This window comes from Colossoma macropomum, unplaced genomic scaffold (genome assembly GCF_904425465.1).
Source record: "Colossoma macropomum unplaced genomic scaffold, Colossoma_macropomum, whole genome shotgun sequence".
In the NCBI taxonomy this organism is placed as follows: Eukaryota; Metazoa; Chordata; class Actinopteri; order Characiformes; family Serrasalmidae; genus Colossoma; species Colossoma macropomum.
The window spans coordinates 43,505-56,163 of record NW_023494802.1 but is presented as its reverse complement, the minus strand read 5'-3'; the positions used below and the strand labels follow the sequence as shown (position 1 = coordinate 56,163).

Here is a 12,659-nt window from a genome sequence, read left to right as displayed (position 1 = left end):
ACACTTCATATATTTATAATTTAACCTTCGACCCAGCCTGCAAATCAGTTGTTTTTTTCCATTTTTCTGTGGCTATATATTTACATCTGACAGGTATAGTTGTTTAACTTACCAGATACTGGCTGATTAAACAACAATGAACAATCAGCTTACGCTGATGCTTATACTGATAAAAACAAAAACAGAGCCCTGCATGCAAGAAGAACCATTCAAATGAAAACATATAATTGTTTAGCTGTGGTTGTATGCAAAAGTTTGAACACCCCTGGTCAAATAACCCCTGGTCATATCTTTTGAATCATTTTCTAAGTGAAAAGAAGTGAACACATCCTCAACAGGGAACAAAGTTAACATTTATCTGCAAATTTTAGTGCACAAGTTCTGTTTATTTGAGTTTAATATATTGGAAAAAAATAAAATATAAAATATGCCATAACTTTTGCTCAGGCTGCATTTTATTGCTTTTTTACTTAATATGTTAAAAGCAGCCTCTAAACTGTAATTGTGCATTAAAATGTGCAAACGTGTGCTCTCTGTAGAGGATAACTAGAGGTTAACTTATTTTAGTGTTAACTCATTTTCACTTAAAACATCAATAAATACAAGAAATTTGACCAGTGTCACCCAAACATTTCCTTAGGAGTGTATACCTGTATAGCTATTATTGTATTTAGACTGATAGTTAGTTAACCCTGACTTTGTGGATTCATTCAGGGCACAGAAGTAGATACAGCATCTCGGATTTAAGTAATTAATTCAATTATCAAATGAATCCACTGAGAACGCAGAATTAAGTGCCAACACTTCCCTCCCAGTAACTTTACTCATGTTCAGCAGGACCAGCACTATCACAGTAAGAGTCCCATATAGTTCTTTTGTTAAATAGAAGTTTACTTAATTCAATTGAACACTAAAAAATGTTATGAACAACTTTATATATTGCAAATAGTAATAATATTATTTAATATTATTATTATTCGTACTTGATTCGGAAGACCACTTGGCTAATGTCCCTTACAGAATTTGAGACCCCTGTTTTAGGTCAAATAAATTTCAAATTATAGAACACATGCATTCAGTCTTAGTTGCCTAAATTCTTCCCCCACTATTGGTGTGATTTGCAGGCCTTCCAAAAACACGACAAAAAGAAAGACACAAGAAGTGAAATCATGAGACAGAATTATTGACATTATTTTCCTCTGACTGAATCGCTCACTTGCTCACTTTACTGTCTCTAAAACTGCTTCCATCTTTTCTCCTCTGGTTGTCAATCTCTCCGTTCACTCAGTTTTCGGTGGGTGAAGGATGGGGAGTTGTTTGAAGAAGACTCGTTTAGTTCTGGGACTGTCACAGCAGATGAGAGTGAAGATCTGAAGTACTACCAGGGGAAGTATCGCTGCTTTGCCTCAAATGAGCTGGGAACGGCCATATCTGACGTGATCGAGCTCATCACGGAGCGTGAGTCCCTTCTGCTGTCTGTTTTTGTACAACCATTTCAGTATAACTCTTGCTGACCTACAGTAAGTTCTAATGTTATCTAAAATCTCAAAACTAACTTATAACTGCATTATAGGAATAAGGGAACAGTGAGTGGAAATGACCTTTGCTGTTCTTGAAATGTAAAACTAGAATTTCCTACTGCTGTGTTATAACAAGCAAAACAAACAAAAAAAAAAAGATAAAAATAACAAAATATAATGATTAAATATAATAATCCTGTCATAGTAACTGGTGGTAGTAATGGCTGGTTTTAAGTCATGTAGATGTAAGTCCAAGAAACCTGCAATTCCAAAACAACTAACCCTGAGCTGTAGATATGCAAAGTCATAAGTAAACAGTTTTAGGAATAATATTTTTAGTTGTTTTCTACAAATTGAACAGCAATGCAGATTTGACAGGGCAAGATTTAATGTTACCCTCAATACTAAAGATTGGTTTATTTCTTAATTGGTAGTGTATTTGCTGGTCCTATGCAAACAGACTCCTCTTAGCTTCACTGTAAAATTTTGTTCACTGTGAAACCTCTGTGAATTCACTGCAGAACTTTTGAGACTACTAACCATAATTATGCTAGAGGAAAATGGCAAAGAAAATAGGGTCTCAGTAAAGATTATACAGTCAGAATTGCTGTACGGTGCTGTGACTCATGATATGCACTGCAAACCAGAGAGCATCTGTGGCCTCGGCTGACTCAGCCTCCCTGTTACCAAGACAACCATTACTTAGTAACAAGGATAGCATGATGTCATTCAGTAGTCTGCGTAGCAAGAGTGTTTTGAATCCAGAGTCTAGGGTGCCAGTAAGAGATTTAATCAAGCAGATCTCTCCCACAGCACCAAGCTTAGAATCCATATCGACTGTAACTTGACCAAAAACTGACTGTAGCCCAACAAAATTCAGTCTAAACCCTATGTGTCAAACGCAAGTCAGCCTTGTGACACAGTCCTATTTGGCCCAAAAATTATTTTAATTTTCTATTTCTAGATAATATTTCTATCTATTATCTATCTATTTCTAATTTCTTATTAGCCTATTTTACCCTGAGATGCACTACAGTCCCCAGCATGCACTGCAGCATAGTGTATGTTCTGACCCCCAACAACAATCTATGGGCCAGCGGTTACACAAAAAGAAAAGATGCTTGGTGTCTAGTTCAAGCAAATAGGCAGTTTTACAAAAACTACATAAAACAGTTTATTTTTATTTAGAATTATTTTTGAACAAGTGTTCAGTGCCTATTTTACTCAGTTTACGCAGTTTTGGCATATTTTGAATAAACAATGGCCCATTCGGGTCATGGCAAAATGTTAAATAAAAACACAGCTGGCCCACAGATTTGCTGATATGGCCCCTTTCGTGGCTGAGTTTGACACCCCTAAACCCAGCTATAACCCACCAGATTTCTATCTGAATCTGAACCCAACTGTACACAACAAATTTTTTTCCAATCCCCACTGAAAGCTGATAAAATTCTGTCTGAATCCGACTGTACCACACAAAATTCCGTCTGAACCCGACTGTACCACACAAAATTCCGTCTGAACCCGACTGTACCACACAAAATTCCGTCTGAACCCGAATGTACCACACAAAATTCCGTCTGAACCCGAATGTACCACACAAAATTACATCTTTACCTGACTGTACCCCACAAAATTCTGTCTGAATACAACTGTACCCAACAAAATTTTGTCTGAACCCGGCTGAAATCTGATAAAATATTTTGCCTGAATTCAGCTGTAGACAGACAGAATTCTGTCTGAATTTGACTGCGACCCAACAAAATTCTGTAAACTCTTATTATGGGCTCTCACTTTAGTTGCCAGTGCTCTTAACTAATGTATTCATGTTTGTATCCCACAGCCCCTCCAATCTTGCCAAAAGAAAGGAGAGTAAGAAAGACGGTGAATGAGGGGGACAGTGTGGTTCTCCACTGTAATCCACCTAAAAGCTCAGTGGTCCCATACATACACTGGATGGACAAGAGTGAGTCAAATATCTGCCTCTCCATCGTCATATTCATTCAGACAAGCTCTTTTTTTGTTTGTCGGGTTGGTCTGAGCTGAATTAAACTGAATTCCTTAGTGATAGTAATTAAAGCTGTAGTTTAGCATTTGCCATGTTAGCCTAACAGCTCTCTTGTCTTTCCTCAGAGTTGCTGCATATTCGTCAGAGTGAACGTGTCACCATTGGTCTGGATGGCAATCTATACTTTGCCAATGTGCTGGCTACTGACACCAGAGACGATTATACTTGCAATGCACAGTACGTCCCCGCCAGAACCATTTTACCGAAAGAGCCTATCTCCCTGCAGGTTAACCCATGTGAGTACCCAAATTGCACTTCTCTAAACCATACGAAACATAAGCTCTAGAGATACTAATCATAACATTAGCAGAAGTTTATGCATTCAAATTGTTTTGCAGTTGGATTATATTATGAAATACCTAACATATAATCTAAAATCTTTTTTTCTATTTTTAATTCTATTCAGTTAATAAGATACTGTGCCTTGTCACATCAGCAGGTAGCAACATTTTTTGGTGCATTGTATGGTCAATCTTTCTCAGCATGACTGTTTAAACAGATGGTCAGCCACCCGGTCTTAGAAGTGTGACCATTCTCTTTTAGAAAGGGATTAGTTGTTCCACTTAGATCTTCGCTTTAATCTTGGATGTTGCCCAAAATGGCAGTAGGTAGATGTGCAGCAAGCATTATTGGCTCTCCCTAAATATGGTGCTAATTTTTTTTGCTCTTATGCTCTAGTTTCTAATCTGTTGGTGAGGAACATATTCATTGTTCAAATTTGCTGATAGGTCTTTTTTTTTTAATATCCCGATTGACAATACCTGTAACAGCTGTAATAAAACTTCCAAATGGATGCTGGTTGGGTCTGTCTGAATCTGAAATATCTTTGGCTTCTTTCGCACCACTAAACATGCAATTAAGCAGCAAAGTTCCCAATGACTGTCTTAATATAAAAAATAATACGATTGGTCAGGACTGTGAACGATAACACAGTCTTGTGGTGATAACACCCCAGCCAAGAAACCATGGATGCTCTCTGGTGAAAGACTGTCTGAGTAATTCAGTAACCATTCAAGCATTCACAGACTATGACAGCCAAATGTGTTACAGCGACTGATGTCTCTCTGCCAGATGAGCTTTATGCCTCCTATGCTTGATTTGACACCAACAATACAGAAGAAACCATTATAGCCACGGCTCCCACCAACAACCAGCTGGTCTCACCACCCTGAGACAGCCAGAGCAGAATGCTATTGAGGGTGAACATGTGCAGAGAAGCTTTTTTGTAAATCTGCTGGCAAGACGTCCGTGCTCTAGGCTACAATCCCCACGTTAAATTATCCCAGTGCCAAAGAAACCTACAATAGCATCCCTGTCTAAATCCTTTTGTAGGCTCTTGGTTAAAACCTTGTCGGTGCTGAAAAAAAAACACAGCAGGTAGGTGTGATGGATGCAAAACTACAATAATAGCCATCCAGCGACTTTACCATGTCTAATCCATTTGTAAATGGTGCAATATAAATAAAATTCTAATTTAATTGACATGCCTACCACGTCCTCTGACAACTGGAAACGCCACAGGCCTCTGTTCTTCTTATACATTACAAAGGTGGTTATCTAACCATGAAGTGTACAAAGTAACTGGCTTAGGTGGCACCAGCAACCTGGTTGTCATCACGGAAATTACAATGCTTGCAGCTTAAAAACCTAATTTCCCTCATTTTTTTGAAAAGAGGAGTTTTAAGTAAACCATTGTCAAAGTTTCAAAACATGCCATTCACTTCCAGTCCATACAGTTCAAAATGGGCTGCAAAAACTCCGACACTGGTCTCGCGGTGTGCTCTCAGATTCTTTACCATCTAAACACTATTTAAGCATTTATAATTTATAATTATTTAAGCATCAGTTACCGAAACTGAGCCTTTTCTGCGGTGGGTTGCACCTGTAGCTGGCTAGCTATACTAGCAGTGGCGTATCCCAGCAGGACACAGCTCACGTCACCACAGAATGATTCTGTTTTTTGTCTTTCTTTCACTTAAACACCAGACATTCAAATTTGTCATCTCAGACCTGAGTCTTTATACTCTAAATGGGTGTTTTTAAACATCTGTTTGCTTGAACTGAGCCTGCACTACAGTGAGAGGCACTGTGTGCTTGTATTACCTTTAGGCACTACAGAACAGGTTTGATTTCGGCTTTTGGTCACTCCAGCACCAATTAGACGACTTTGCTCTTGCTGTTAGACATTTTTATCATCTATACTTGTGATAGCAGATCACCAGTTAGTCGAATCGAACCAGTACTGGGGTGTTTGGATTTAGCTAAGCTAAGTTAACTAGGAAAGAGCTGCCAGCTGGCATTAGCTTGGCTAGGAGACTACAGTTCAAAAACAGCCAGAATAGGTTTAATTTCAGCTTTCTGTAGCTTTCTGTACCTCTAATACCAGCCACTCGACTTCACTTCCACAGAGTTGAATCATCATGATCTAAACTTGCATCAGTAAAGGTTTTGTTTGTCAGAATCTGACCTGTTCTGTGGTGAGCAGAGCTGGAGGCATATTAGCTAAGCCCATACTAACCTGCTACCCTCTCTTGGTTAAGAGGCGCTGTTTAAAATTTAGAAACTGGTGCTAGATTGGAGCTTTGATGTTGAACGAAGGATATAAATAGTGCACTGCTTATTTGATTGTTTTCTGTTTGTAAAATAATGCTGCAGTATACGGTGTCACGATACAGATGTAAATGTAGAACCAATCAATGAACAGCTAGCTCGTTACATCATCCCACCGAACGATTCTGTGGCCCTGAACACAGTTAGCTTATCCTCCGGGGGGTGGGGGGGATAAAAGAAAAATGTAGGAGATATGTTCTTTAAAATACTTCAGAAATGCATATGTGGTTCTTGTTAACAATAGAATTAAAGTTTTAAATACATTCTTGTAAGCTTCACTAGAAAAGACCACAATCAATATGTAAGACATCTAAGATAAGCAGTAAAAACAACATCTGTACTGCTTATATATCAGAATATGCTCTATTCCACCATTCATTGGCTTTGTCTGTTTTATCTAAAGCTAACATGGTGGTGAAGAACAGAAAGCCGCGTCTCCACCGGCCCGAAGGCACACGCAGCCACTACCTTGCCCTCCGAGGACAGACCCTGACACTGGAGTGCATTCCACATGGCCTGTAAGTACAACGCTCACTGAGCCAGAATAGAAAACCCATTGGCTCAAAACACACCTACAGTAGAAGCAAGCATTTACAAAAGTATATATCACACTATAATATAAATTGTCATACTGTATCATGTCTCCTCAAACCTTACACACATTTACATATTCTCACTGTTCCTTTTTATGACTTTTTTTTTACCAATACTGGGTGATGTACACTAAACTTGAAAACTGGGTGATGTGCATTTAACGTAGAATCACTTGCCCTATTGACATTTTTTGTTATATTATATACAGTAATATCATAAATAGTTTGGATTTAAACATTACAAGATGTTAGATTCCTCAACAGTTCCGTTTTTTAATTAAATTATAAGTAATATACTGTATGTACCTATTTTTGTTAGTTTTTTTATTTTACTTGTGATCTCTGGATATTCTATTTATTTTAACTTTATTCCCAAAGTTATACAGAAATCTCTGTCATTTTAGAATCTTCTACAGTTCTGTTATTATTTTCAACATTTCTTTATCGATTTTACTAATTATTAGTTGAACAGGACTGGAATATTAGAATCGTTTTATACATTTATCTGAAAACAAATAGTTTTTTATTGAAAAGAGGGATGTCAAACTTTCAAACAGTAGTGTAAGTATATGCCACTGTCACACAACAATATTAATTTAAATAACAACAACGAAAACCTATGTAATTTGTGGTATGCTTCAGAGTGAAGAACAGTTTGGAATGTGTAAACATTAATTAAACAGTATGTTTCCTTCTTTAAATTCATTAATGCTAATAATTTAAACATCATTTGATATTATGACCCTATGATTGTAATACTTTAGTTTTATCAAAACCATCCACCACTAATTACATCCTTATTTGTCATATTTCATATTTCTGCCCCAGGCCCACTCCCACTGTGACCTGGGAGAGAAAAGATGGCCCACTTTCTCCTGACAGAGCCTCAGTGCAGAATTTTGATCGCTGGCTGCGCTTTGAGGAAATTTTGGAGAGTGATGATGGAGAATATTCCTGCACAGCCAACAATTCACAGGGGTCCTTATTACACTTATATACAGTTGAAGTGAAAGGTAATTATACACAAACACGTGCATGCACACATTATAGTGTTCTTAGTTAAACTATATATATATATATATACACACACACACTCACTATCTAAGAGGTTTATCCTTCTGGGTCGCGGGGGGTGCTGGAGCCTGTCCCAGAGGTCATTGGGAGGAAGGAAAGACACCTACAAATAAAATATGATGATTTGTATGAAAAACATTTTTGAAAAGCAAGGTGTTTCCAAACTGCTTATACACTTATAATTGAAGTACCTGTTGTCTCTTACACTGTGTGTAAATTTCATGAAGAATGGACCAAAAGAAACAGCCCAAGTTTTGCCAACTGACAAATAACAAGATAATTTATATGAAAACAATTTTTGAAAAGCAAATTAAGTTTATACAGTTAATTGAAGGCAGTTTAATAAATAAAGCATCTTCTCCAGCCAGTGCAAAGATGGTGAACAACTACGCAAGAAATCAGATTTTCGGTGTGCATTTTATTCACTTCTTGTTAACAGAGATCTTGAAATAATACTTGTTAAACTTACTAAACTTTTGGTGAATAGTTTATAAAATAGGTTCTCAAAACAGTCCTCATAGGCCCCAAGACGCCCTACATTTTTGCTCCAGCCTTATGTGAGTTAGTGAGTTAGGTTGAAGCAGTCCTCTAGGGGTCCATTTATAAGTCCACATTGTATGAACAAATAACAGTTGCAAATATGACAAGTGAGTCCAAACTTTTAAACAGCAGTGCACACATACATATTCTTTCTCTGTCTTGCTCCATCTCTCACTGTCATTCATCTTTTACATCTTCTGATATTCAGGTATTATTGAGAGGAAAATTATTTGTGTTTTTCTCTCTGCAGCCGCTCCGTACTGGACTAAAAAGCCTCAGAGTCAGCTGTACGCTGCAGGAGAGACGGTGCGGCTGGACTGCCAAGCAGAGGGCATCCCCACCCCTCATATCACATGGAAAATCAACGGAGTACCTATATCAGGTGCAGACACACAAACACAGTCTCCTCCAGTAAAAGCGTTGTTACTGCAATGAAATGATGACTGCAGTAAAAGTACTGTGGCGTCGGTGAAGAGGAAGACATGGGACACATTGCACTGTAAAGGCAAATGCTCTTTTATTGAACACAGCAGGGGAGAACTGCCACTCAGCACTGCTGAAATGGCCGAGATAGCAGGCAGGTCTCTTCTAGCCATATACTTCTGATTAACAGTTGGCACTAACACTGACATTACTATCCCACAGCCCAGCACAGAATGACACAAATAGCACATGTGCACATCTTTCAGCTAACAACAGCTTATTTACGCGTTAAAGTCTCTCTTACCCTGCGTTCAAATCGTTGATTGCTCATCACCCATGGGTGATGGGTGTTTCTTAACTCGAACTTTGCCATGGTTTCATTGACACCAAGCACAAATCAGATGCGTTCCATCTAAAAATAAAAATCCTGGTGAGAAATCGCTTGTGTGCTTATTTGTATTTAATCCCTGTGTCTGTGCAATCAGTATGTGAGGAAAACAGTATTTGGTCTTTGCAATTACTGTCTATTTGCAACGAAAGCACCACTGCCATTATTCCACCTCTAGTAGAAACAGTTATCTAGGAAGCAGAACAGGAGCGTACCGTTTCATGGTGGCGGAGATAAAGTGCGTTCTATGCTGCTCAGTTTTCAGTTCCTATTGGTCAAAATGAATGACCCCAGTCTGCCTTGTTGTGTTGCAATGCTGCTGGTGTGAACGCAGGGCTACTGCGACCGCAGCGCTCCCATGAGTCCACGTGTGTGGCTGCGCTGCATGGCTGCACAAGCCAGCAGCGGGACGCTGCAGTACCTTTCCTAAATAACAGCTTAAGTAGAAGTAGAAGCTACAAAACGTAGCAAAAACCAACTTTAGTACTGAGTAACTTCTAGAACTGCAGTGGAGCTTTTTAGTCCGTTCAGCATACAGATCTGTATTCTCATTTTGGACCCTTTTGGTCTAAAATAAAATGGTAAATCTCCAAAAAAGGTTAAAACCTTGAAACAACCAATAAAATTACCCAATTTGGAGTTTTGACATTTATGGCCTGAGCTGAAGCTCTAACTTGAATAGTCACGGTTCTCCACTGAAGCCCTGTTCTGTGTTACTAACCTGCTGTGTGTGTGTGTGTGTTGTGTGTTGTAGAGACGGATGAAGATTGGAGGCGGCAGGTTACGGGGGGAACACTGATTTTGAGTAACGTTCACTACAGTGACACTGCAGTGTATCAGTGTGAAGCCTCCAATATATACGGAAGCAGCCTGATCAACACCTACATCCACATCATCGGTCAGTCACTGTCCACAGCCCTACAGGACACCACATTGTTTCCTTCAATAAAGAGCCATTACAACCAATATTGCAATACAATCATACAAATATCTAAGATTTCTTTACTTACTCTTCTTTTCATCTTTTTCCTCCCATTTTTGTCTTTCGTTTTTATTTCTCTATCTTTCTTTTCATATTTATTTTGATCTTACTCTTACGTATTACGTTTTCACATATTTTTCTTTTTTTTCTTGTTGTTTCTTTCATTCTTTCTTTTTTCCTTCTTTCTTTATTTCTTTCTGTTTTGTCTAACTTTCCCATTTTCCCATTAAATTTTCTTTCTTTCTCTTTTTTCTCATTTCTTTTTTTTCTCTTTCTTTCTTTCGTTCTTTCTTTCTTTTCTTCTCATTAATGTCTATCTCTCTCTCTCTCTCTGTCTCTCTCTCTCTCTCTCAGAGCTCCCCCCTCAGATGCTGACTGAAGATGAGGAGATTTACAGAGTGACAGAGGGCAGTTCTGCTTCCCTCAACTGCAGCACCTTTCGGCTCTCCACGACCGAAGATCAGCTGGTGAGACACAAACACATTATTTTTCCTCTATTTTTTTTTAGTTTTCACTTTATCAGAAATGCCTCACTTGTAGCTCCATCTTGTACAGTTAGAGACTGTAGCTCATCTGTAGCTCCTCTAGTCCAGAGGTCTCACACTCGGCTCCTGGAAGGCTAGAATTCCACACTATTTGGTGATTTTTCTGCTCAAACACACCTGATTTAACTCATCAGTTAATTGCCAGGTTTAATAGGTGTGCCTAACTAGGTAAATCACCAAATTGTGCTGGACTTCAGCCCTGCAGGAACAGACTTTGAGACCCCTGCTCTAAGTCCTTCATTAACCCTTATGTGGTGTTGATGTGTTTGTTACTCAGTGGTCTGGTGGATCCACTGCATTATTGTTTTTTTTAAATCAATACAGCCATGACAATTTATGTAAAAATACCAGATGCTACAATATCACAAGTGGTCAACGTATGGTTCTCCTTTAGCAGCTGTAGCCCATCAGCAGCCTGTCCATGTTGTCCACCCTCACACACACACACACACACACACACACACACACATACACACACACATACACACACACACATATACAAACACATACACAAACAAACACACACACAGAAGGCGATGTAGGAGGAGAATACAGTGAAGGGACACAGCACCACATGGGTAATATAAATGTGTAGGGGGTGTACAGTGTGAAGTCACTGAAAATGTGTTATTTTATATATTCTTCACAGAAAATGAGCAAAGGCCAAGGAATCTGAGATTGAAATAATAACAAATCGCAATACTTTTTCTTTTGGTAAACATTGAAAATGGGTCCCACAGACCCAAACACCACACAAAGGTTAATGGTCAGTTTCTGACCACAGAGTCGTCTTTGGCTGGATATTTTTGGCTGGTCGACAAACGAAAATGTTTGCGTTTTTTAATGTAAATTTTTTGTATCTTGTTTCATTGCTTGTATGGTGATAGTTTTGGTGACTTGTTTTGGTCTTTAGATCTGTTTCAGTCACTCTGTACCGTGACTATATTTATATTTTTGGTGTTGTTTTCAGGGAAAGTAATGGAGCAGAACCGGTTCTGTCCAACCCTAAAATGTCCCAGATGACCAACGGCACATTACAGATCACGAACGTAAGCCAAGATGATGCAGGATCCTATTTCTGCTCAGTGAAAAACTCCAGCCTGTCCATTACTGCCATCCTGGAGGTTCTGAGTAAGTAAGGAGATGCAGTTTTGCAAGCTGTCATATCAAAACCCACCATAATTAATTATGAAGCATGTAATAAAAAAGCTCCGCCCCCCCATACTGCAATTTTAATATTATTTCAGACTGTGAGTTTCTTCTGTTATTTCAGTTTCACAGCAGCTACCTGACAATCAGTCAGTAAAGCACTGTTTAACAAAAGCTAATGTGATAAGTTACGGTTTGTTAAATTGTTGAGCTTTAATGGACACTCAGGAAATCACAAAGGACTGACCCATCACAGCGAAAACACTTCATTTTTTGTTCAGTCGTCTTGGGCACAGTGGTATGTAGAAATTTGCAGCGGTTTTGGAAAAAGCAATGAAGAGAACATTTGTCAGCTATTTTATTCATACATTCCACTACTTATGTAACCCTTATACTTTGATAAACCCATTTCAAGCACCAGAACAATCGTCCACATGAGTAAAACTGTTTTCACAAGCCGTATGAAGAATTTCTAAAACCAGATTTCATTTTTTCAGCTTTTGGGTCCATTTATCTCTTTACAGAGTGCTCCAGGTCAAAAGGGCCTCATCATAGAGAGAGCTGAGATTGTTCTAAACATTTTTAAAAGTGTAATATGTGGGTATCATTTCGTATTCAATTGCTTTTAAAGGCAAATTTAAGAATATTTGCAAAAATGAAGATAATCCTTGCAGACCCCAGAGGGTTAAACAAGGTTTGACTGCTTTTGAGTGATGACATCACAACAATGGGTGGAAATGAGCAAGCGTATTCCCTAGCTAGCACTG

General features: G+C 38.5%; 1 protein-coding gene across 1 annotated transcript in view; it reads left to right on the top strand.

Annotated features, from left to right (window-relative positions):
- Positions 1–12,659, top strand: part of l1camb (L1 cell adhesion molecule, paralog b) — a 67,338-nt gene that overhangs the window by 36,474 nt on the left and 18,205 nt on the right. Inside the window, 10 exon segments of the mRNA XM_036590748.1 lie at positions 1,289–1,458; positions 3,364–3,486; positions 3,654–3,824; positions 6,602–6,716; positions 7,620–7,804; positions 8,656–8,787; positions 9,971–10,114; positions 10,553–10,635; positions 10,637–10,665; positions 11,714–11,874. Coding sequence (XP_036446641.1) covers positions 1,289–1,458; positions 3,364–3,486; positions 3,654–3,824; positions 6,602–6,716; positions 7,620–7,804; positions 8,656–8,787; positions 9,971–10,114; positions 10,553–10,635; positions 10,637–10,665; positions 11,714–11,874 — 1,313 coding nt within the window.